The sequence below is a fragment of the Chenopodium quinoa genome, unplaced genomic scaffold (assembly GCF_001683475.1).
Source record: "Chenopodium quinoa cultivar QQ74 unplaced genomic scaffold, ASM168347v1, whole genome shotgun sequence".
NCBI lineage: Eukaryota > Viridiplantae > Streptophyta > Magnoliopsida > Caryophyllales > Amaranthaceae > Chenopodium > Chenopodium quinoa.
In genome coordinates this window covers 2,969,308-2,995,468 of record NW_018744633.1, presented here as the reverse complement: position 1 = coordinate 2,995,468, position 26,161 = coordinate 2,969,308, and the positions used below count along the sequence as shown (strand labels likewise).

The 26,161-nt window shown below is 35.5% G+C and overlaps 1 protein-coding gene across 5 annotated transcripts; it reads left to right on the top strand.

Moving 5' to 3' along the window:
• The first annotated feature begins 2,000 nt into the window (after positions 1-2,000).
• LOC110700999 (proteasome-associated protein ECM29 homolog) lies at positions 2,001-25,294 on the top strand. Of its 5 annotated transcripts, none has more exons than XM_021878571.1 (35): positions 2,001-2,346; positions 3,363-3,530; positions 3,649-3,738; positions 3,869-4,005; positions 4,101-4,191; positions 4,382-4,464; positions 4,579-4,685; positions 5,123-5,275; positions 6,194-6,258; positions 7,922-8,009; positions 8,121-8,199; positions 8,706-8,814; positions 9,191-9,250; positions 9,363-9,481; positions 11,361-11,733; positions 11,824-12,017; positions 12,093-12,174; positions 12,893-13,043; positions 13,136-13,305; positions 13,398-13,748; positions 15,104-15,271; positions 15,370-15,663; positions 15,859-16,035; positions 18,012-18,275; positions 18,487-18,585; positions 18,667-18,851; positions 19,069-19,404; positions 21,407-21,560; positions 21,686-21,796; positions 21,893-22,060; positions 23,581-23,707; positions 24,022-24,180; positions 24,263-24,378; positions 24,465-24,524; positions 24,825-25,294. In XM_021878571.1, exons 1-35 carry the CDS (start codon positions 2,140-2,142, stop codon positions 25,002-25,004), a joined length of 5,475 nt encoding a protein of 1,824 aa, XP_021734263.1. In that variant the 5' UTR covers positions 2,001-2,139; the 3' UTR covers positions 25,005-25,294. The 5 variants fall into 5 exon arrangements, with proteins under 5 accessions (XP_021734263.1, XP_021734262.1, XP_021734264.1 ...); XM_021878570.1 differs by having other exon boundaries at positions 2,002-2,346; positions 24,016-24,180; XM_021878572.1 differs by having other exon boundaries at positions 2,003-2,346; positions 12,093-12,165; positions 24,016-24,180.
• Positions 25,295-26,161: the final 867 nt, after the last annotated feature.

The following is a 26,161-nucleotide window of genomic DNA, read 5'->3' as shown; positions in this document are numbered from 1 at the left end:
GCGGCGGATTGGCTTGCTAATCATGGAGTCGTACAGAACAACCAAATTGAGTTGATTCAATTCCCTCCTATCGAGTTAGGACGCATTTTACATGAGGATAGTGTAGGGGTGGCTTTGCCACGTTTAATTTCTGCTTAGTTTATTTTATTTGTTTTTCCCGGGGTTTGTCCCCTCATTTGCACCAAAAAAATAAAAAAATAAAAAAGGAATATTGTAAATTTTTAAAAGGATACAATTTTTTGTATGATCTTTTCATTTGAAAAATAACCTAATTTGTATGGTAGAGATTTAAGTATAACGGTAGGGAAAAAAATCTTCATAGAAATTTGTTAATTATTGTAACTTATGCACTTATTCTTTACATTTTCTCTCAAAGTCAAATATTATAAGATCTATGAATGGTAAATGTGGAAGTTTTAGGTTGAAAATTATTATTGTAAATATAACTTGTATTGAATATTTATGTAAAACTAAGTGTGTAATGAGTTATATATAAGACTAATAAGAGATTGAATATAGTGTCACAAAAAAAATTAGAACACAAATTTTGAGAAATTCGGAGTCATTATTCAACATTTTTCACAATGCTAAAAGAAGTTATGATCTTTTGCTTGTTGGCTTTTGTTGCCACAAACAATGGTATTGCATTGCAATGTTTTGTCTTATAATTTGCTCGACCTTTTCTTTTTCTTCTTTTTTTTTTCTTTTTTTTTGACAAAAATTTGCTCGTCTTTAAATTACAAGTTCTTCAAATTTGATTATTTTTTGAGGCAATGATGAAGGTAGTATACAAATTTATGCAAGATTTATTTAATTATATGGAGTACTAAAAGTTTTTTTTTTAAAAAAAAACAAAAAAAAAAACTATCTCTAATTCTTTTTGTTCTAATTCATATGACTTTTAATTACATACTACTTTAAATTATGAGAAAATGATAGATAAATACTATACATTGAATTAACACATACTATTGCATAGGTTATTGTTGATTTTTTTTAAAAATATCTGATTTACCTTGTGCTTTCATATGTCATTATTTTGTTTAATTCTATTTTCTTTTTTTGTATGCTCCATTATTGCATTAATTAAATGGTTTAAATCTTAAACTAATTTGGAATGTTATTCTTGATTTTTCAGTTGAAGGAAAAACTCCCTTGTTTCAAAGAAAATGGGCAGTATGCAACAATAGTTGCGCATATTTTAAGGATAAAGGATGCTTTAATTATTGTGTTGGCCTTGGTTACATACATGGTGGTGAATGCTATTACAATGGCGGCCCTTGGGGAAATTGTTGTTGTAATCCCAATTAAGCAAAGACTACAAATGCTAGCCTTGTAGTTGTGGTTTACATCCACTTGTTTCTTCTTGATAGTCTTATTTGAAAACTCGAGAATAGTAGTGATACTTATTATACGTATTATAATTAAATTGTTTTATTAGCAAGGGAGTATACGACATTGAAGAAATGAGATAAACTATCAATAATAATATGAATTGTGTTTTTGTTTTCATATGAATTTTAGTAGTGTGAGTGCATTTTACTTCAATTTCATTTCCAGATCGTAATCATATATTTGCCAATGTTTTGCATATAACGCTTTCCTAGTAACATTATTCTCACAACTCATATTATTTTGCCTTAGTGAGAATTACCCTCGTAAGGAGTTGTACCTTATACTTAAATATTGTTACAATGCCAATATACACATATGACCACAAAGTTAATGTCACTATTGATGTTCTTATTTATCAAGAAAATAAAAGATCAATAAAATAGAAAATCACTAACACCATAAGCGGAATTACTTACGAACACGTTTAGTTACGGAGTACTCTAGATTTTCTTTTCAACCTTGAATTTTCATCGAGTTTACCACTACTATTTTATTTTTATTTATTATTATTTTTTTACATCTATCCACCAAAACAAATGAAGCCGATAAAAAACAGTCCGTCAAACCAACCAAATGAAACAGTAATTGTTGACTTCTTGTGTATTGCCAAACAAGAAACACCTCCAAAGTCCAATTCAAAAGCCCCAACTCCAAATTCCCAAAGCTTCTAACTTCTCAAAACTTCACTGCAAAACCATAAAACCAATACAACATCACCCAACTAAAAAGCTCAACCGAATATCAATGGCGGATTCATCGCAGTCTCCGGCGCCGTCGACGTCGTTGTCGGCAATGGCGGCTTTATCGGACAAGGAAAGAGAAGAAATGTTGGAAAGAATGCTTACCAACTTAGCCTTTTGCGACGATTCCAAGCTTCAAAGCTTACTCGCCAACCTTCTTCCTCGTGCTATCGCTTGTCTCTCCTCTCAATCAACTGCAATTCGCAACAAGGTCCTCTAATTACTTAATTTTGTTATAGTTTTATTGAATTTTGATTTTGCTTTTCATTTTCGGTTTTACTGATTGAATTTTATTCAAAATTTGAGTTGTTTATTGGAATTGTTTGTTTTTAATTGAATTTTAGGGTTTGTGATGATTAAGGATGGAAGTAGTTGATTTAGGATGGAATTTGGTGTTTTGAATAAGTTATGTTTAGTTAGTTGATGATTAAGGTTGATTATAGTTAATAGTGGTATGATTGTAGTTGGAGGTGAACGGTTATTGATCATACTAGTGAAATGCGGTTTCTGCAATTATGCAAAAAATTGTATAACATCAAGCATTTGCTTCGCTTTGGGGAGCTCATGTGGGTTTAGGATTCACTTGCCGGTTATTTGGTTGGAGTTCGATGTTGATTGTTACTTTTGAATAGAAACAGGTGATGCAAGTACTGCAATTTCCTGAATTGAGAAAACAAGTAGTGTATTAAGAAAAGTGATAACAATGTAGAGCATTTAGGTTCGCTAAGGTAAGGTCATTAACGACAAGTGGATTGTCTGTATGAGACATTTGCGATGGATCATATACGAAAATATTGTTTTAATGCTAGTATTGCAACTAGATTTACTGCCTAAGCAAGTTATTGGAATAGGTATGCTTTTGTCAAGGAAGCTCTTTGCATAAAAGTCTAGAGCATTTTCTATTCTTCATTGATGGTGCGTAAAGCTGTTAAGTGTGCGGGGGATTGATGATTGGAGAGTGTTTTCAAGAGTATACAAAAATAAGAAGCTAGAAGGAGCATGATTATCTGTCCTTTGATATATAAATGCTCTTTTCCCATAAGAATCTATTGGAATGCTGGGGGCTGTCAGTTACACACATACCATCTTTGATTTTCTGTATCATGAAGTGGTGACGGATTTAATGTTTTAATGCTGTTGAATAATTTAAATCTTTTTGCTTGGTTGGTTAGAGAAAGGTGAATCTTCATTCTTAGTTGATTTCTATGTTGTTGCTGTACAAAGTAGGTACTTGAAATACTGAGTCATGTAAATAAGCGTGTGAAACATGAGGCAGGGATTGGCTTGCCATTATCTGAATTGTGGAGTATGTATTCTGAAGCCACCACTGCTCCAATGGTCCGGAACTTTTGCATCATCTACATTGAGATGGCATTTGAGCGCTCACAAATAGAGGTGTGACTTATTTTTTTTAACTTCATCTGACTTTCATGCTGAGAGGATTTATTGGCACTCAAATTTTACTTTAAGAAAACCCTTCAAATAATTGTCTCCTTGTAATGCTTCTTCACAGGTTCAGAAAAGTATGGCTCCCAATCTCTTAGTGAACATTTCAAAACTTCCTCCTCAGCATCAAGCTATAATATTGAGAGTAGTTGTTAAGGTATTATTCAACATCATTTCTATTATAAACCATCATCTTGGAGGCAAATTGTTTGTAAATGGGGACATCTGCCCCCCTCCCCCGGCAAGCTCTGTCAACATCTCACTTTGTCCACCATTGCTGGCTTCAGGTCATTGGAGAAGCCCATTCTGTTAAGATTGATGAAGAAATTGCTGCAAAATTTAGTATGACGAGAGGTTCTCAGGACTCTGAAATGTTTGTTGATTTTTGCTTGCACACTGTGTTGTACCAACCTACATCTCAAAGGTCTAATCTTGCTAGCCTCCAAGGTTTTGAAATTTTGGGGTTTTATCGTTCTTTTTTGACCTCTTATACTGTGAATTCATGTTTTATTCTTTCAGTGGCGGATGTCCAGCCGGTCTTTCAATATCCATGGCAGAACGTGTCACTGGGAAGCAACCACTGAAAAACGAGATTCTTTTGAGTAGGAAGGTAACATCAGCTAAATGCTTTATCCACTCTTTATTCTTCTATTTCTGGCTGATATACTTCCCGTCATTTATTATAATTCAATTTTCTACTCGGCATTATATGCAATTGCAGTTTTTTTTTTTTTTTTTTTTTTTTTTTTTTTTTTTTTTGTGTAAAAAAACTTAAATTTAAAATTTTCTTCTTCTTACAGTTAGGGATATTGAATGTCATTGAATCCATGGATCTTCCAGCAGATACTGTTTACCCAATATATCTAGCTGCCTCTGCAGACAGGTAAACTTGCATACACAAGTTGTATGTAGCTAGTGAACTAATTTCTCTTATAACATTGAATCTTTGTACGAGAGCTGTAGATCCTGATATTTTTCTGACATATATCCATGCAAGTCAAGAGCCTATTGCTAAGAGAGGGGAGGTACTTTTGAAGAAGAAGGGATCTATGGCTGATTTAGATAATCCAACTCTTATCAGAAAGTTGTTTTTACTATTCAATGGTAAGATAGTTGTGTACTTGCATCTTCAACTCTAGCTTATAGAGTAATACACTTCTCATGAATCTCATCTGTCCATATAACTCTGCCTGAGTTTATTAAACTTATTTTAGCATGATCTGATATGACCTCTCATTTATATTGAACAACAAAATTAGTCTAAATATAAAAGAGCCATTAAAGTCTGATGCTATAAGCATAAGCTCATTGGTTTGGTAGCAGCTATTGAGAAAATATCTACGTCTTTAATGAGCATTACCCAAAATAAACTATCCGGTGAATATATGATGTTGCTGCAGTGTAGATACTTATTGTTAGTGCCGTAGTGCATCACCTTAAAGTTATCTGGTGCAAGGTTTTTTTTTTTTTTTTTTTGAGAAGATTAGTTTTAGGAATTAGCCTAATCCATACTCATCTGTACGACATCTTTTGTTTATCAGGAAATGCTGCTACTGAAACAATTGCTCCAGAGAATAAAGTTTCACCTGCATATTATCCTTTGAAGACTAGGCTGATGTCTGTATTTTGTCGGTCCATTGCAGCAGCAAATAGTTTCCCTGCTACTTTGCAGTGCATTTTTGCCTGTATATATGGTATATTTGCTGTATTCTCTTTCATTCTTATAACAAAGCTTCTGGAAATTGCTCATCTTGTTTTTCTATGTACATGTTGTATTCTAGATTCTTGGAAGAATGTACCTTGATGTTGATGTGTATTGTGGTCGGTCTTCCTTAATTGTAGTGTAGTTGTGTACAAATTTATCCTCAAGTTTCCGGGCTTTGGGCTTGTTTGTGTCTTTGTGAGATAGCTTTTAGCTTGGGTGATTTTAGCTTGTCAATGTGGTCAGATTACAAATGGATATGCTTGGTAAATACTTAGTTTTTTCATTGAATGACTGGCTGGCTTTTTTAGACAAAATGAAAGCCGGTTTGTTTTAAAATTATTAGCCGGCTTGTCAATTAAGAGCCATTTTAAATATACTTAGGCCAACAACTATTTTTTACCAAATATCTTTTTGAATGGCTAATATGACTCACGAAATAGAAGTTGTTAATCCATAGTCATATGGTTTTGTTTGATCTTAACTGATTAATTAAACAAACATTAGGGACTTATCACTTATACCTCATACCCATTCTATACTTGGCCAATTCTGGCAATCTTTACTTGGCCCACATTTGTTGGGCCTGGTCATGTCCCAAGATCGGAGGAGAGGCCACTTAGCTTACATGTTAAGTGAGGTTCCATCCTAAAGCCATAGATCAGTAGGAGTGGACCAAAAACCTTGTTGGCTAGTCACCTTCATACCACTCTTCCAATGTGGGACAAATATTCTTTGTGCACACACTTGGGAAACTTTCAACAATATTTACTTCAGTTCTTACAATTTTCTGTGTGTTTTAGGTAATACTGCAATGCTATTGATGTAATTCTGTTGTGAAGATTGTTGATTTCTCCTTGATGGAATAAGATCATGTACCTGATGCTCTTTGCATAATTCTCTGTAACAGGAAATGATACCACTCCAAGACTAAAGCAGTCGGGAATGGAATTTGCTTTCTGGGTTCTAAAACATGTATGGGATATTCATATTGGTTATAAGCGTTTCCCTTCAAGTTGTTAATTATTCACATTGCTTACAAGATCTCACTATAATATAATAGTAATAGACAAGAGCCTTATTGATATTGATGTTATTTTGATTTTTGTGTTTCTTCAGTTAGAGGGATTAGCTTTTGTTTAAAATCACTTCTTTTTTGTTATAGCCATGTAATTCCATTAGTGCAGCTCCTGAGTCCTGATTGCAGAGTTAGGACCGCAGAGTTATGTAAGAGCTCTAGTGTTTTGAGAACTGATAAGTCTTTTTTGTCAGTTATGTTCTCTTCCTTGGTCTGAACAACTGACATGCTTGCTTCTTAGGAGATGTTTCAGTTGCAGACTTGCAACCCACTTGCTGGTTCTGCGTAGCTTATATGCTGTGATTGACCCTACCCGGCCTACCATCATTTTACCATATGCATTGTTTAAAAAAATAAACTTATGGGGCGCTTGGTTCATATATTTTAGCTATGAGGTATAGGTTTAGATTATAGGTATGAGGTATAGGTCCCTAATGTTTGCTTGAGAAAAATTCATTTTTTTAAACCCATACCTCAAACCCACAAGGTACAGGGTTTAGAAACCCAAGGGGAAGGCTGAAGGTGGGTATGACTCATACCACACCTCTAGGTATTAAAAGAAAATTTACATTCCCTCACAAAAACCAAGCACAAGGAATTTAGAATTGAGTTTCAACCCCATACCAGCTTGTATTTTAAACCCATACCACTTGGTGAACCAAACACCCCCTTAGTATGACAACATGTACGTTTTTATATGCACGCTTGCCTGTTTTTTCCCACTTAATAATACCTAGTGAATGACTAATGGAGCAAATGTGATGAAAAGGAGTACAGGTGGAGCTTGGAAGAATAATAGCTGGTATTAAGATTGCTGGGTGCTGCAATCGGAGAATGGAGATTTATTGCAGTACTTACTCTGTATAGCTTGTATATAATCATAGATTTTGGTAGAGGGTGATCCTAATCCAACACAGTGGCAGGTGCAGCTACAAGAATAGCAAAATTGGGTGATTGAAATTGGGTGACAATCATAGATTTGGAAAGTGGTTGATGATAAGACACCTAGAAAATTGTAAATCTACAGTGACCTGTCTGGAGTTCATGAAGGGGCTGGAAGAGCTCCCCATGGTGTTTTTGACAACTGATGCTGAAATAGTGGACTTGGAGTCTTGATGATTGCACATGCACATGGGATATTAGACTAATAATTCAATGTTTGATAACAATTTTAATGAAGTGTTGTTTTGTTATACATTAATAGTCAGCTGCAACTTACAGATGTCAGGACTCAGGCCCAAGGAATGTACTAACAGAAAGTGATTTACTGTTATGCTCTTGAAATGGTCCTCCTTCCTTTTACATATATCACTCATTCACTCTTGGGGCCCTTCTATTGACTTTTTTTGTGTAATATATGTTGTGTATTCATTTACTCCCAACTGAGATGATATCTCGAAATACTAAAGGGGTTTGTAGCTGTAGCTTTTTAAGTCCTTCATACCATCATATCTGGACTGACTGTTACTCAATCCAATGTACAAGTGCCTTGACTATAGCTCAATCCAATGTAGAGTACAACTTTTTTTTTTATTAGTTCATGCTCCTGTCTGTGTTCAGGCAAGAATGGATCAACTTAAGCTTATGGGCCCTCTCATATTGACTGGAATTCTGAAGTCTCTTGACGGGACAAATAATCGAGAAGCAGGTATAGTTCAATATTTTGAACTTTTTATCATCTGTATTTCAAATACTTTAACTTTGTCGTTTAATGGAGGCCTAGTTTACCCGTACTCAAATGTAAGTTGTGTTTACTTAGATTCTATATCTCGGGAGACCAGGACATTTGCGTATCAAGCAATTGGAATGCTTGCTCAGCGCATGCCTCAGCTTTTCAGGTGATTTCTTATAACATTCCTCCATTCTCCTTATCCCTTGACTCTTTGATATGAATTAGTCTCTCCTATCGGTGGTTTAACTAAAACTGTGGCACCAAAAGTTTTACACTACTAATTTGAGGTGAATAAGAATCCCCCTTATTCTCATGAACGTGTTTTTCTCAAGTTTTTACGAAAAACTCAAAATACTCAACTCTTAAAATAAACCATTACAACCTAAGGCCCTTCATATGGACTTATGAATTATGTGTTACCTAGGTTACTAGGTATCCTAATTGCAATGAAACACAATCTGTTTTGTAACATGTAAAATCCTATTTTAAATGAATGAGGAAAGCCATGCAGCTTCCTTTATTTTTATCTTACTTAAAATAAAATTCTACGTCCCTTATAATTTGGGATTACATTTATTTGATAATATTAAACCAAATGTGAAAATACCATAGATACCCTTAATATCCATATCATTCCTCCTCAGTGCTCATATTATAGCTGTTTTCTTACAGGGATAAGATAGACATGGCTGTTCGTCTTTTCGATGCTTTGAAATCTGAGTCTCAGTTTCTTCGATTGGTCATTCAAGAGGCTACAAGCTCCCTTGCCTCTGCCTATAAGGTGATCCTTGTTCCCCCTTTGTTCCTATCTCTGAGGCTTTCAACATTACACTATTGCCAATTTACTTACTGTATTTTTATTTATCTTCTGCATGAACCAATTGTAATTTGGTTGTACTTCTTAGTTCTTAGGTATATTGGTTGTAGATAATTCTGGAGGCGGGGGGGGGGGGGGGGGGGAGTTCCTAAGCAATATTCTTGTCTTGTTAATTTATTATTGAGAATAACTTGTTTATTTCATTTGAATGTTTTCAAGTGGCTTGATGATCTCTATTGCTTTGTTATTAATCATAAGAGCTCCTTAGGGATGATATTTCCTCGGACTTGTTTCTGAGCCCAGTATTTTTTTCTCACTAAATTCTTGTTCTGCGCATCAGGGAGCATCGTCCAGCATATTAAAAGATTTGGAGCAACTCTTGCTCGATAACTCACAAGTGGTAATTTAATATTTTTTCTTTGTGCTTCTTTCTATATATTTTTTTCTCCTTGTCAATTTGTCATTTTTGAATCTTAATCTCTCACTATATGCTTTTCAAAAATGTTTTGAAGGACAAAAGTGAGGTGCGATTTTGTGCTGTGAGGTGGGCGACATCATTGTTTGATTTGGAGCACTGCCCTAGCCGTTTTTTATGTATGGTTGCAGCAGCTGACCCAAAGATGGATATACGGTACTAGTAGCTTTCAATTGTAATGGATATCTACATCATGTATTCATTAAAAATCTGCTCATTGTAAATTTTGAATTTTTATTTTTATCTGCCACTCTGCCAGAGTACACCTTGTCCTCTTGTTGTACTGTTTTTTAATCTTTGTGCCATTATATAAATAAATATTTGTTCTATAATTATCATCTATTTGATGTCCATCTAAGTATTGTGCTCTTGTGTTCTCACTAGCAGCGTATTCTCACTAGCTATTTGTGCTCTTCTTATGATGATACACATCCCAAGATACATAACACAATTCCTTTTTAGTAAACTCCTCCACAGTAACATTTTAGCACTATGGATCACACGCACAAACATTGATACACACAACCACATTTGTTTTTAATGTAATCACACTATTGTTCCCATCCAACAAGATATTCAGTCCTAAAAGGACCATGAAGGCTATGTAGTTGTGTTGTTTCTTATTGAAAGTGTAAATAATTTTTATGACAGGATAGGTTTACTATTATATACTGAGGATTTTTTATAGGGTAACTCTTTAAGTATCTGTATATTACAGTAATTACTCAGTGGATGTGAGGTAGGCATTTGTATGTTAGAGAATGGAGGGTATAAAACTGTGATTGAGGAAGCTCTAATGTAATTTTGTCAGCTTTGAACTTGGAATCGGAAAATAAAAGCGTGTCTGGACCAAAAGTGGACTGTACTTTATCGTTGCATTTATGAAAGAGGAAAGAAATCATCAATTTAAGTTGATGTGGCTATATTTTTCCATTTAGTTGATCTGCCCACCCTTAACATGCCTAAGCTGAGTATGACTGTATAAATATTAAACTCTGTTTAAGTTAATGTAGCACTAGTTCGATTCCAATGAATTAAGAATCAATGAGATCAATATAGATTTGCATATTCTGTTTTTATATCGTTTTTTAAGTAAATGGTAATGTGTATGCTTAAATGTATCCGTACAATATTGTATTTTGCATTTATGGATTGAGGATGATAAAACAAGCTCTAGACAAGGACTAAATGAACATAGGATGGACCTAAACAAAGCTTTAAATAGTTATGGAAAATGACGTATTTATGAACAATAATAAACTAGTTGTTCTACTACAAAATGAAGACCATCCTTGGTAGCATACAGACCAGCCTTTGTTGGCTAATGTTCACTCTCAACTCGAAAGCTGCATACATTGTTTCTGATATATTCTTATTTACTTTCTCTATGGGTTTGCTTACTGTAGTCATCCAAGTGTTTCTTTCATAATTTGTAACATAAAGTCCCATTATGTCATAGAATTTGAAGTGAAGAGGCACTCCTCAATGGTTCTTAGATGGCTGTTGGGAAATATTAATGGCTTTAGTTTGCTTCCCGAGGGATAGATCTATTTCATTGTACGAAACAACAGTTAGATATCCAGCTTATGCCTATACAGGACACATTAAATTGTTTTAAGGCCAGGTACCTTACTGGTTGAGATACTGAGAGTCTGGATAGAGAAAAGCTGTTGAAGTGATGTCTACTGTTTACTAAAGTTCATTGATATCTTCTTTTTATAAAGCAAATCAACTTCGATTCTTGAATAATCCACATCACTTCTGCTTCTATTGTAACAAAAGATTCCCTTTTTATATGGAAAAGGCCCGTATCAATAATTATGATTTTACGTATAGACAATTCCTCAATATCTTGTTCATTCACATAACAGACATTTTTTTTAATTGCATTTTGATTGAGTTATTGATAGAAAGAAAAAATGAAGGTCATCAGAAGTTAAAGTGCTAGATATTATTAGTTCAATTATTTCTGCTCTTTCTACTCTGATTTTGTCGTTTATTTATGTCCTTTTGATTCTATGTTTCTCACTTGTAGGGAAATGACAACTCAGGGGCTGTTCCCTGATGAAGGAAGATCCATTAGCCAAAAGATAGATCTTAAATATCCCAGAGTTAGAGACATGTTGGATTGTATCATCAGGCACCAACCAAAAGTGTTAGAAGTTGCAGAAATAGAAATGAGGGAGCGACTCCTTTTCCCCTCCAAGACATATGATGCCATGATTAAATTTCTTTTGAAGTGCTTTGAGTCTGACATGCTACAGGTTGATTCTAAGACAGCTGAATTCCAGACTACTGTGGAAGCATTGTGCTCTCTTATTGAACATGCTATGGCTGTTGAAGGTTCTGCTGAGCTGCACGCTAATGCTTCCAAGGCTTTGATTGAAATAGCAGCGTACTTTCCCGAGGTATCTAATATTGGTGAATCAACCGCGTTATGCCTTGTTTGCCTGCTCATTTTCTCCCTCTTTGCTCACATGTTTTGCCTTGTGAACTAGGTGTTGGCATTACGGTATGCCTCAAAAATTAATTGGTTAAAGCAATTACTGGGGCATGTAGACTTTGATACACGTGAATCTGCTGCTCGTTTGCTTGGAATAGCTTCTTCAGCTTGTCCTGTTGCTGTGTCATCTTCCCTGATAAGTGAATTGACCGCTGTTATTAATCCTACTAGTGGACCACATAAAACGAGGTTTGCTCATTTAAATTAGTGACTAAGCCGGGGTTTGGTATATATGTACTGATTGTTAGGTTGATTTGGTTTCAGATTTGAAATGCAGCATGGGGCTTTATGTGCTATAGGGTTTGTTACTGCAGATTGTCTATCTAGAGCACCTGAGGTTTGTGAGGTTCCACTCTTTATCCTTGTATTGTTAGTCATTAGAGTCGTTACATGTTAGGTTATCCGGGGCCAATGTACCATGTTCTGTATGAATCGTGAGCACTGAGAAGAGTTGGAGTTTGACACCTGGGAAACATTGAACTGATTATACCTGAGAATCAATGAACTGAACAAAATGAAATTCTTTTAACCCTTTTTTTGTTACCTGCTATCTTTCCAATTCGCTATCTTTAATTATCGTCATTTTTGAAAATTCTTCCTGAAATTTGTCGGCGTTTGATGGGACTGATGGGGGCTGTAGACCTATAGTTTAAGTTGGAAAGATTTAAATTATTGTCATATAACATAATCTCTTTGATTCTAGACTAACTGCTGCCATTCTCACACAACCCTCCCTCCCACTCTTAAAAAATCATGTCACCTGCGGCACATTCAGCTTTACACTTTTTTTTACATATGTCCTCTATCCTGCAATTACCTTCCTCCAGTCACCATAGGTTTTTGCACTTTCAGAGGGCTAAATTCCTCATAGCCTATGATTACTGGGTAATTGGGGAGGTTGCTCTGAGTCACAAATATCTTGCTTTGTTGAATTGTGAGCTTCTTTTTTGTTTATTTGCTGTAGTAAATCTGATTTATTTTGTCAGCTCAGCTTGGGGTTTATGATGGTTTTCAAGCTAATTCTTTTTCTATAACTGAAAGACATTTGTATTTTGACATGGTAGGTGCCAGAAGCAGTACTTCTGGATACTGTAAAAAGCCTGGTTGATGTAGTTAACTTTGAAACTGCTACAGTGGCTTCTATTGCAATGCAAGCACTTGGACATATTGCATTGCGTGTAGCACTGCCATCACTTGTTAATGATTCTGGTCCTGGTAAAGTACATTCTGATGGTTTCTTTAGTTGATTATGTTGTACTTTCTTGAAATATGTCTTAAAAAGTAGTTGCTGGCGAAAATTCTTGTAGCGTCTGTGTTGACTGTTCTGCGGGAAAAGCTGGGCAAACTTCTTGCTGGAGATGATACAAAAGCAATAAAGAAAATTGCCATATCTCTGGGGCATATGTGCATGAAGGAAGTCTCGCCTTCTAGTTATAATGTTGCTCTAGAACTTATATTTGGTCTCTGTCGTTCAAAGGTACATGCTATGATTTCTTCGGGTCATGTTTTTCCAATGAACTCATTAGCTTAGGTTAATTATCTGCTGTTTGACACTTTTTGGCTTCACAGGCTGAGGATGTTCTATTTGCTGCCGGGGAGGCTCTTGCATTTTCTTGGGGTGCTGTTCCTGTGGATGCTGATGTTATTTTGAAAACCAACTATACCTCACTTTCAACAACGTCAAACTTTCTTCTGGAAGATGTCTCTTCTTCTTGGTTGACAAAAAATTATAATGACGAGAATGAATCCAATAAGGATGCTCGAGATATGGCCCGAGATTTAATCACCAAAAAAATATTTGACACTCTTTTGTACAGCAGCAGGAAAGAGGAGCGCTGTGCTGGGACTGTCTGGTTGTTGTCATTGACCATGTATTGTGGCCGTCATCATACAGTTCAAAAATTGCTTCCTGACATTCAGGTTTGCAAGTGTGTTTATTCATGTAATTAAAAATCTGAAGTATGCACCTATATATGTTAGCTTTGCGTCCTCATGTTGTGTGTGTGTGTGTGTTAAATAAAACTGATACAATTTAGGTGCTTTTTCTTTCAAAATTTAGTAGGACCAGTTCAAATATACCATCAGATTTCACTTTGGGCTGTTTGTGTTATTACTTTTCGTCTTATTAAGCAATTATATTATACCATAAAATGAAAAAACTTCAGGTTTGATCACACCCATGGAATGAAGTTAACCACCTCTAATTTGTTTGAATTTATAATGAGTGGGCTTGACATTTGTGTTAGTGTGTGTGTGTCGCGTGTAGGTATATGTGAGCGCGCATGTATATGTTTGCACATAACCACCTTTAGAGTAATTTTTCCCTGTTGGATGCATGTGGAGAGTTGATCCTGCCTTTCATTAGAAGTATTACCTGAAATGCCTTCATATCTTTATTACTTCTGTGCGAGTTTTAATTTGAGCAATTGAGCATTAAGTTCCCCTCTTCAAGAATCATGAGTTGATGTCTGTAAATGAAATGTATTTATTGGTATAGTTATGACCTATGTTTTCAATTTATGGTTGGGGCATTTTGTGCTGAAGTTCCTTTGTAAATTGGATAAGGTGTGTCCAACATGGAAAATATAATTTATTATGTGGTTCTATGTAACCAGATCTAAAATCTCGGTTCTTACAGCCGACCCTGTCATATTGGGGTAAGGCTTTGGTTGTTGTTTGTTCTATGCCAGGGAAATATTTGTAATAGGTGGCTCTAGGAGTATCTAATATGTCTATATATTTTGTGGTGGCTTTTTGTTGAGAAAACTATGTATATTTAATGAAAGTATTGTGTTGTCATATTATTATATATATGTGGAAAGGAAATGTAATGACTTATAGAGGCGAGGAGCAAGGAAATAACATACTAATGGCTGGTTACATTCCAAATAAGGAAATGAGTACTTGGGACAAATTAAAATGAAAACATGGGTAAGGCTATGTGGAATGGAAAAAGTAATAAAAATGTAAGTCAACTATTACTTGTGTGCATCCCCATACCTTGTGTTCTTAGCTTCATGTAACTCTTGTTTGATCTGAAAAAAGTGTTCAAACTAGGTCTCTGATTCAGCCTGTGTACTTTGGAGTTTGGACGTCTATATACAACTGAAACTCACTATATCCGTGTAGAGAATATTTCTCAAGGCTGAAAGTATATTACTGTAGACCGTTTGCCTACCTGGTTGTGGAGATTTTTATTTTTATTTTTTATTTTTATTTTTTTTATATGGGTGGTGGGGGTTTGGGACCTTATTATTTTCTTTTGCCGATTACAGGAAGCCTTCTCTCATTTATTGGGCGAGCAAAATGAACTTGTTCAGGAGTTAGCGTCGCAAGGAATGAGTCTTGTTTATGAACTTGGTGATGATTTAATGAAGAAGAGCTTAGTGAATGCACTTGTTGGCACTTTGACTGGTTCAGGGAAGAGAAAGAGAGCTGTCAAGGTAAATGTGGTTGTTGTTTCTATGATTTACGTATTTTGGTGTTGGCATTTGCACAAATTAATTAATTTTATCTTTATACTCCTGTTTGGAACCTTTAGCTGGTAGAGGATTCAGAAGTATTTCAAGAGGGAACTATTGGTGATAGTCCCAGTGGGGGAAAATTGAGCACATATAAGGAGCTGTGCAACATGGCAAATGAGATGGGCCAGCCAGACCTTATATATAAGTTCATGGACCTTGCTAATTATCAGGCAGCTCTAAATTCTAAGAGAGGAGCTGCCTTTGGATTTTCTAGGATAGCAAAACATGCTGGCGATGCTCTACAACCTCATCTCCGTTTGTTGATTCCAAGGCTGGTACGCTATCAGTATGATCCTGATAAAAATGTTCAGGTAAGCACTAAGCAGTCCTAACCTATGACTTGTGAATTCCTTTGGTGCTTTTGTAACCTCAGCTTCATTCTGGATTTAATTTAATATTATATTAATGACAACATTATGCTGTCCAAAATTATTATTATTATTAATATATTATTATCATCATACTCTCATTATCGGCCTTGCATTTGTTGATTCTGTTCATGTTAGGATTCAATGGCACACATATGGAAGTCGCTTGTCGTTGATTCGAAGAAAACAATCGATGAACACTTCGATCTTATTCTAGATGATTTATTGACTCAGTGTGGTTCTAGGCTTTGGCGCTCTCGTGAGTCTTCATGTCTTGCACTTGCAGATATTATTCAGGGACGCAGGTTTGATTATGTAAGTAACTAATCGTTATATGTTGATGAGGAATCCTGCTATGATTTTGTGCATTTTATGATTTTTGTAGTTAGTATCTTTTGGAGTCTTGGGGTAGGAGAGTGTTGCATGCCATACTCGGACTAAGCCATTTTCTGAGTGTAAGACCAATCTTTTGTGGAGGTGGATTTTTTCTTCTCGTTGCCTGGTGGACCTTTTCATAGCTTGATTAAAGATTAAAAATGTCAAGAATCTTGGTAAAAGCTTCATAGCCTACAAGTATTGTAATGCAATTTCACCTACTTGGGATGATAATAGAGAAAGAGGAAATATTTGATACCGGCCAGTCATGGTGAACATGATGTATCTGTGTGTGACCTTATGTTGTAAGCTGCAAATCTGCATTGGAAAACTTCAAACTTCCTCCGTTTTATTAAAATTGTAACATTTGCCATTTGTCCAATATTTTAGGCAAGAAGAAACAATGCAAGTGCGTTGCTGACCTGTGCGATGATATGAAAATAAATGTACATTTTAAGAAAAATAGAGACTTGAGGGGAAGGAAGTGGAGAGAGAGATTGTGGGCCAAGTATGAGTAAAGCACATGGGTTGAATTGTAAAAGTTGTCAAGGAATTGTTGCAATTTTCTAAATGGATATCTCAAACTAGCATGAGTTGCAATAGCTGTGAAACACTGGAAATATGTTTTGGTTGGGCATGAGTTGTGAGATGCATGTTTTTTTTGCATTTACCACTTGTCTGCCACAACATTATTTAGAAAAATACAACCTAATTGTTTCACTCAAAATTGTGGATCCTTTGAATAAGATAACAGTCTTTTCAGCATTGAGTAGTCTCTTTGTCTTAATGTACACTGCAGAGTGTACACGTGTGTCGCTTATATGTGGGCACACGTGTGTGTGTGTGTGTGGCATTTGCACTATGCAGGCGTGATGCTTTTTCGAATATGTCTCTGAAATAAAGACTAGCTCACACTTTTACAATGTGCTCTTTTGTAGGTCCTTTGGAGATAATCTCTCTAGTAGTTTTAGATTAGCTAGGGCCTATTAATTAGAGCCTCTCTTGCCAAATAGGAATAAATTGTTGCCGCTATGTACCTTTGTGAGTGTGATTTTTGTACTTATATTAGGGTTTAGGGTTTCTGTTAATATTACATATGGGTACTCCTAAAGAGGATGGATGATGGGTTGTAAGACAGGGAAGGGTAGGAATTAGTGTGATGTTAAAGAGCAATCGTTTGATAAAGATGGCTTTTATAATATCCTAAGAATTGCATGCATAGCCGCATACCTGGTGGTGTTGATATCTCTTTTCTTTGTACTCACATTAGAGGGTCTGCATTTTGAAATAATATAAAAGCAGTTACATGATGCAAAGGCTGTTGCATTATCGATTTTCAACTTGCCTTTATGTGACAGTCTGTTGCTTTTTGTATCAGTGCAGTCCATCTCTATTACATTTATTGATACTCTTTATTGTCCTCCCACTGCGAAAACACTTGATTCATATTTTGGACATTACAAATCTCTGGAGGCTCTTTGCCTAATGTTCTGGAAGTATATTTTCAAGTACTCTGTAGATGTTATAAATTTGATTAATATCATAGGAATTCTTTACTCTCTAATACCCGGACTGTTTGGTAACCATTGTCATTATCATCAAAGTATGCCTTCCTGTGAATTGTTTTTTTTGGTTTTATGATTTTCAACAGGTTTGCATCTGGGCATTTGATCTTTAACTTGATTTTCACATAATCTTTAATCAGATTATGTTAACATCAAAGTATGTTGACAATTTGGGTTTAATTGTTGATTTTAAATTGTGCTTATTGGTGTCTAATATTTATGTTTTCGTTAGTTTGTAGGAGTTGGTCCTTTGTGTTTCTTCACTTTCTTGGGGTCTTCAGATCCATCTTTGGAAATGGTGATAACTAGCATCGTATTTGACATTGATCTTAAATGCGACACTTTTTTCAGGTTGGGAAGCATCTTAAAAAGCTCTGGATGGCTGCATTCCGTGCTATGGATGATATAAAGGAGACTGTCAGGAATTCTGGTGATAAGTTATGTCGTGCTGTCAGCTCCCTCACTATAAGGCTCTGTGATGTTTCACTCACTGATAAATCTGAAACTAGCCAAGCTATGGATATTGTGCTGCCACTTCTGTTGGCAGAAGGGATTATGAGTAAAGTTGATAGCATACGTAAGGCATCTATTGGAATGGTTATGAAGCTTGCAAAGGTGAGCAAGAAAAAAGATTCCAGTCCAAATTTTCTTTTCACAAAGTACATGCAAAAATCATGGATGATTTTGTTTCAAACCTACTACATTTAGTTGAAAATGATGGTTAAATTCTTGTTCTGTATTGTACAAAATTACAAATTAGACTTTTTAGTTGTTCCGCAAGGGTAATGAGTGATACAATAAATGGTTAAGCTTTGATCAATTTCAGGGTGCAGGAATTGCTATCCGTCCACATTTGGCTGATTTAGTGACTTGCATGCTGGAGAGTTTGTCAAGCCTGGAAGATCAAGGACTCAATTATGTTGAGGTATCGTGAATATTATCTTTTTATTGACATTTGCCTTGTTCTGAAGCTAGTATGACCGATGCATGTTTCTCTCTACCATAGCTGCATGCAGCAAGCATCGGATTACAGAAAGATAAGCTTGAAAATTTACGGATTTCAATTGCAAAAGGCTCTGCAATGTGGGAAACTCTTGAGCTATGCATTGACGTAGTAGATGAGCCATCATTAGATCTATTGGTTCCTCGGCTTGCTCAGCTGGTCAGATCTGGGGTTGGTCTCAATACTAGGTATGAAATTTGACACTTAACTACCTTTTCATAACTAAACGCAGATTTAACCATCAAAAAATAATTATTAGGGAGGTTAGTCATTTTGTTTGTGAATACAATTTTACCGTACCTGACAAATTGCTGAAATATATCTATTTTATGGTGAAAGTGACATAGTTTCTAATTTAGCCATTTTTTACTTGATAACTCACTCTTTTCTTTTTTTGATTTCAAGGGTTGGTGTAGCATCTTTTATTACCTTACTGGTACAAAGAGTCAATCTTGAGATTAAACCCTTCACAGGAACGCTGCTGAGGCTTTTGTTCCCTGCTGTCATCGAGGAAAGAAGCGCATCTGCAAAGCGTGCCTTTGCCAGTGCTTTTGCAATAGCCCTGAAGTATTCAACGCCTACTCAGGCTCAACAATTTATTGAGGAAGTGGCTGCACTACATGCAGGTGACAGGAATGCTCAGGTGTCTTGTGCTGTTCTACTAAAAAGTTGTGCGTCCTTAGCTGCTGATGTCTTGAGTGGTTATCATGTGACGATATTACCCGTGATTTTCATTTCAAGGTCTGGATCAGGATACAAGGCATTTATAACGATTTTTATTATTATATGCTTAATAATGCATCTTATTCTTGTCACTCAAAGTCATCGAATATTATTTAAGAGTTGACTACCTAAAAACAGTTTCATAGATCACATATACATAGTCTTGTTTTTATTTCTCTTGCAGCATGCTAGTAATATAAGATTCCTTCTAATAAATCCTAGCTCCGCCATCACTATGGAATCCCTGACAAGATTTTAGGATACTCTCTCTTAGGATTCTGTATAGTCTTCTTTTGATACATTTTGAAATATATTACTTAGTGTCAGGCCGTATTTGGTTCACCTTAGTTTGCTTAGTTAAGTATTAGATTCAAATCATCTCTGCTCCCAAGTTTATCTGGAAGGGTAATGCTCCAAAGCTTTTCTATGGACACCAGTTTTGGAATTGAGTACCCTGTATAATTTACAGTTCCAGTAACAACCTTGAGCTTTGACCCCCCTAATGTTTACGTAACCACATCTACTTTCCTCTAATTTTGGTAATCACATTTAACATCTTACCTCCATTACCCCACCATATCTGTACCATTCCACTCACTCTTATTTTATCAACCTTTTTTCTTACACCCATCTGTGTTTTCACTGTATCTCTCTTACTTTATCCGCCCTGATCTTGCACCCACTCACCTCTCCTAGAGACAAGAGTCCACATTAAATGAGTACCCAAAAAAAAAAAGAACAGATGGAGTATGTGAAGCCGCGAAGGTGCTGAATGTTTCCTAGTTTCTTTCTCCAATTGAATTGGCTTCATTTTGTGTTGTAGCTCTTTTGGTTTGAAGGGTGATTTTTGGCTACGGGATTTTTTGTTGCAAAATATGCAAATGAGGAGTATTGGTTCTGACTTCTGGGAGTAGCAGAAAGTAGAAAGCTCTTTGGAGGCACATGTTTTTAGAAGTGAGTTGGGTTCTTTGGTTAAAGCATAATGATCACTGATAACTTAGTTCACGATAAGGCTGCTGGGTCAGCGACACGAGGGAATTGTTAGCTTATTTATGGTCTGTGGTGCCAAGGGCATTTTGAACTTTTTTACCTTGCAGATGTCTATGGTGGTTTGCAACTTTGCATGGTTCTTGTAATTTTTAAAGGACTTTTTGTTCTCTTGTTGTACTGTTTTGTGGTTTTTTACAGATTAGTGATAGTGGTAGACTAGTAGTTCATTTATTTACTATTGGTAACGACAATAATCTTTTAGATTTTACAATAATTTTGATAAGACTCTGTTTATTTTAAGTGAAATCAACAAGGTCTCAGATACTTGGTAGATCTGAAGTACAGTGAATCTTGTATATAGCCGAGAAGTCAACTGCATTGTTGTGCTGTTTGGGCGTAAAATTTGGCTAGTTCCATGGGTTATGTCGGTTTGTGTTTGAGCATAACAAAGCTTGAGCCTATTAGGCCCTAGGTAAGCTTGATGAGTGTAGCTTAGCCCTGGCAGCTTGGTCTTGCCCTTGGCTTGACACCAACATGCTATGAACATACAAGAAACATAAATGTTCCTTTAAAAAATGTCTAAATTTGTTGAAGGAAAAATATATAATAAAAAAAGAAGAAAGAAGATATGGTAGTAAAGATATCTGGTGTGGGACTTGCCAAGCTGGCAAAGCTCAAATGTAAATGTTGGGGTAAAACCTTCATTACATAATCATGTATGGCCGTGGAGCCTAGGTCAGGCTCTCATTTTCCCACTCAATTCTGATGAAATAACTTAGTCTATGAACTATGAGTCTATGACGACAATAGCTGTTATGATCATCTTGTATATGTATATTGGATTCATGCCATATGGGTGTGTCTCCTGTGAGTTGTATTTATTATTGGGGTAATCAGATATGATAACTGCATTGCAATTAATTAATGACCTTTTTAGGGTACTTTCTATCTTACCTTTGGAGTATTGTTTGTTTTAAAAGAATTGAGTTGACATAGTCTGATTGCATTCAAACTAATCTCAAATTTGCAGATTTGAGGACGATAAGCATGTGTCTTGCTTATTTGATGAGGTGTGGGAAGAAAATACTAGTGGCGATAACGTCACTCTTCAATTGTATTTGGGAGAGATAGTTTCACTTATTACAGATAGCATCACTTCATCATCTTGGAACTCCAAACGAAAGGTAGAAACTCTTCATTCTGATACCAATGACTTCATGAGTTTGTGTGGCTAAATCACCAGATATACTGGTAGATTATGTTATTGATTTCTTTTTTTCTTCATATGAACTACTTTTGTCGACAACAGGCAGCGCAAGCAATTACTAAACTTAGTGAGACATTGCATGAATCGCTTTCCTCTCACTGTCAAGTTCTACTGAGCTCGTTGCTGAAGGAGATTCCTGGTCGACTGTGGGAGGTTTAATTTTCTGCCTATAACTTCTTTCTGATAGTCTACATGCTGAAGACCTATTCTAACTTCAATGACGTTTAATTGAACTTTAATCTGCGACAGGGAAAGGATGCTCTTCTAAATGCATTAGCTGCCCTTTGCACATCTTGCCACAATGTTATTTCTTCTGCCAATCCATCAGCTGCTAATGATGTCCTAAGTGTGGTTACCACTGCATGCACTAAGAAGCAGAAGAAATTTCAAGAAGCAGCTCTATGTGCTTTAGATCAGGTAATTCTTATATGCAGCTTCTTAACTAAGTGAATGTAATTACTCTTTCACGGAATTCATCCTATTGACTTAGAGGAACAAAAGGGATCCATTTAGTAATTAAGACAATCAATTTGAATGATTCCAACATGGAATAGAGTCACCGTGAAGGAGAGGGTGTACATGTTTTTAATGGATGGATTATAGGATTGGTGGTGGAAGCTGGAGCTTGTTAACGTGAATGAGGGACTGTTAATTTGATAAGAATGATAGGCAAGTTCACCCAAAGCATGAGCTATCCAGATAAAATTGAAGGCTTGTAGCAGTCACCGTTCGTAGTTACTGTTCAGCTCTCAGCTCAATTGGAGCCTACGTAAGGCTCTCATGATATTGTTGTCCCTAATCAATACTGTTTTCTCCAATGTTATCGGTTGACTTCCAATAGTGTTTCAGCCACCAGTCTTTGATGACAAACTAACAATCTATGATTCATCCTTTAGAAAAGTTCTTGGTGCAAAGCCTTATCTGGCCTTGGCATAGTTAAACACAGAACATATTGATCTTAGAATCTCAATCTTGAATATCCAGTGTTTAGTGTATACATGCTCCTGTGGAGTACTAGACTTGGTTTTACAACTCTTTCCCTTGCTGTTTTTTAGTCAAACTATCCTCCTCTCTTATTGTGTCTCTGTTTTGTTTTATTTTATTTTATTTTATTTTATTTTATTTTATTTTATTTTATTTTTGGCTATCTAATGCTACAGTACAGTTTCACAGGAGTTCTTGGCACTTTCTCGAACTTAAAACTTTATCCTAAAAATATTACTTCCATTCCCATGTCTCCTTCAAGACCTTCATGACTCTTAAACCTTCTTACAGTATGCCCCAAATTCCTGATTCCCTCCTGTCTATATCATTATACAAAACTCTGGCTACTAATCATCTATAATCATGAATTAGCTGCTTGAGACTTCTGTTATGCTTAGCAAAATTTACTCGGTATTTGTGCTACTTCCACTCCCATGTCTCCTTCAAGACCTATATGACTCTTAAACCTTCTTACAGTATGCCTCAAATTCCTGATTCCCTCCTGTCTATATCATTATACAAACTCTGGCTACTAATCATCACTAGACGCCACCATGTAATCACGAATTAGCTGCTGGAGACTTCTGTTAAGCTTACCAAAATTTACTTGGAATTTATTCTATTCTCACTGAAGTAGTAAAGTCTATGTTTTAGTATGCGCTGCATTCTTGTGCATGTATGACTGTTTGTGCTGTCTATGGATCTGTTCCTACACCTGAAACTACCCTAAACTGCTGTTTTGTGTGCACTGCATTTACGTGCTCGGCCATTACTATATGGTAGATAATTACTATCTAGAAAGCTAAATTATTCTACAAGGAAAAGGAACTCCTGCGATTCGAAAGTTTTCCAAGAACGGTTTGTAGAATATTTTCGTTGGTGTTTGCACGGGGACTTTTAACACAAGTTATCCATTGAGACACAATATTAAAAATTGTCCTCTTCTTTTGTAGGTTATCAAGGCTTTCGATTGTCCAGAGTTCTTTAATGCTGTTTTCCCATTGTTATGTGAGATGTTTGATCCAGCTACAGGAGATAAATGTACACAAGAACCATCAGGAAGCACTTCCCTTAAATCAGGTAGCTGAAGTGTTATTATGGAACATTTAACTTCTCACATTATGGACTGCGTATATATTATACAGCATAATAGAGTTTTAGACCTCAATTGAGTGTTAACTGTTAAGTGAGAGCAGTACAGAAAAATATAAGAGAATTCTCTGGTGTATCTCAAATTATGGAAAATATAGTACGTGTTAATTCTGTGGAGTGCAGGAGGTTTGAGAAAATTGATATGTGGAGTGCAGAAATATTTTAATCATACTATGTTGTTTGATGTACGAAGTATATGAAAGGTTTTGATAGTTGTTACATGTATGGTCTGACAGTTGCAGGTTCTGATAAGGAAGAAGATAGTTATGTGCCACGTAGTATAATTTTAGATTGCACCACATCTTGCATAAGTGTTGCTCCAATTAATGATGTTCTTCAACAAAAGCACAACTTGATGTTGCTGTTTTCCCATGCCTTGTCACCTGCATTTCCGTGGACAGGTAATTTGATGTATGATTTGATTGCGGATTTATGAGATAAGTTATTGCCATCGGTTTTTGCTAACATGCTTGTTATGGACAGTCAAAGTGTCGGCATTTATTACCATAAAGAAGCTCTGTTCAAAGTTAAAAGCTACTGTATGTGGTTCCACCCTAGAAGATCCTTTACTTGCTGGTGCCGTGGCGTTAATCAATGAGGTTCAGCCAAAATTTAATTTATTTAACACTGCTAACTGTCGTTCTATATTTACCTTCGGATTGTGACCTCTTTGTTGCTTCTTCAGTTATTCATCAGTGTATCTGGCAAAATTGTGGATTGTATTAGCACTGTAAAGATCGGACAGGTATGTGGTTGCTTTTGCCATATGTTGTTTGTTTTGCTGGAGAACTAAACATTTACAAATAAATGCATCACTTTAAGGAATAAAGATAAATTGAAATTCTGTAGCTATTTAAACAATACAACTGATTGGAGTCAGCTAATCCATGAAGGAGTTTGGATAATAACTCGTTTTCTCACGATAGTGGGGGAACGGGGGTTATTTCCCATCTTATTGCAAGTGTAATCTGCTTTGGTAGTAACATTTTTAAGCCTTGAAATTGTATTCACGATCTGACAATGTGTCTTTATACTATTCAACTAGGTTCATGTTGCTGCTGCTGAGTGTTTGCTGGAAGTGATTGAAGTCTATGGAGCTATTCAACCAGCGTCTGCAGTAGATGAAGGGTTTAAAGAAAATCTAGCTCAGTTGTATGAAAATGAAAAAAATGAACTGGCAAAATCATTGTTAAAAAACTGTATCGTCCACCTTGAGAACTTGTAAGCAGTCCCCCATTGATAAATCATGAAATTTTGGATTGCTGTTAACTACGGAGTATTAAGGCAGGAACGAGCTGCGAGTTCATAAATTTATCCAGATACTAGTTGAATGTGTACAAAAGGAACGCTTAGGTTACGAGCCAGCTCAAATGTTATTGCACTACTCCAGTAATTAGCTGGTGTATGCAGCTCTCTACTCTCATCTCCGTTCATGTTGTTGGTACTCGGTTTTTATACAAGTCCAACATTACAGGACACTAAATTGTGCAAATTTTTTACAACTGTTTGGATCAAGTATTACTGTGTATATTACTGTCTTTCATCACTCTCCAGTCTCCACATTGTAAATATAAGTTAAAGTTAAGCTAAGCTAAGACTTAGTTAAGTTCAACAAAAAGTTAAGTTGAACAAAACTAAAGTTAAGTTAAATTAAAATAAGTTTATTTCAACAAATCTAAAGTTAAGTTTAATTTTTTTTTTTTTTTTAAAAAAAAAAAAAAGGTTTTAATGCAACTTGATAGTATAGATTATTTTCTATCTTTCCCTCACTTTCGTCAATTACAACTAAGGGTCTGTTCACTTCAGCTTAATTTCAGTTTAGTTTAGGTTCAATCAGTTTAGTTCGGCTCTTAATTTTCTTCTTATAATATATTCATTTTAGCTCTATTCAGTTCAATTTAGCTCCAATCAGTTCAGCTCAGTTCAGTAAATGTAAACAGACTCTAATGTGTGTCTATCTAGATTATGAAACAAGGCTATGACTTCACTTCGATTTGAATCTCAATTTAATTCTTCCTCTATTTCTCATAATATTAATTTGTTGATTATTTTTCTTCTTCTAAATTCAGCCTAAATCTACTCCCTCCGTGCTTTAATAGGTGCTACAATTTGATTTTTTTTTCACTATTCACATAATGATTTCAACTTGATTAATTTACTAATATATACAAAAAACAAATATTATTGCATAATACATTGTTGGATTTGTTATAATGTATACTTTCATAACATCAATTTACTTATAATTTTACTAACATATAATTAGATAAGTCAATGGTCAAAGTCGAGTCTTGAGATACGTGTTTGGTCAAACTGTAACATTTATTAAAATACCGAGGGTGTATACAAAAAAAATGGTATAGATTTAGTAATTTAGGACAA

Excerpts from the sequence above, each read along its gene's own strand:
- LOC110700999 (XM_021878570.1), top strand. The coding sequence starts at position 2,140 with ATGGCGGATTCATCGCAGTCTCCGGCGCCGTCGACGTCGTTGTCGGCA. Across the intron at positions 11,734-11,823 it reads TAGCAGCGTACTTTCCCGAG|GTGTTGGCATTACGGTATGC; the intron begins GTATCTAATATT and ends CTTGTGAACTAG. Across the intron at positions 13,044-13,135 it reads TGTTAATGATTCTGGTCCTG|CGTCTGTGTTGACTGTTCTG; the intron begins GTAAAGTACATT and ends AAATTCTTGTAG.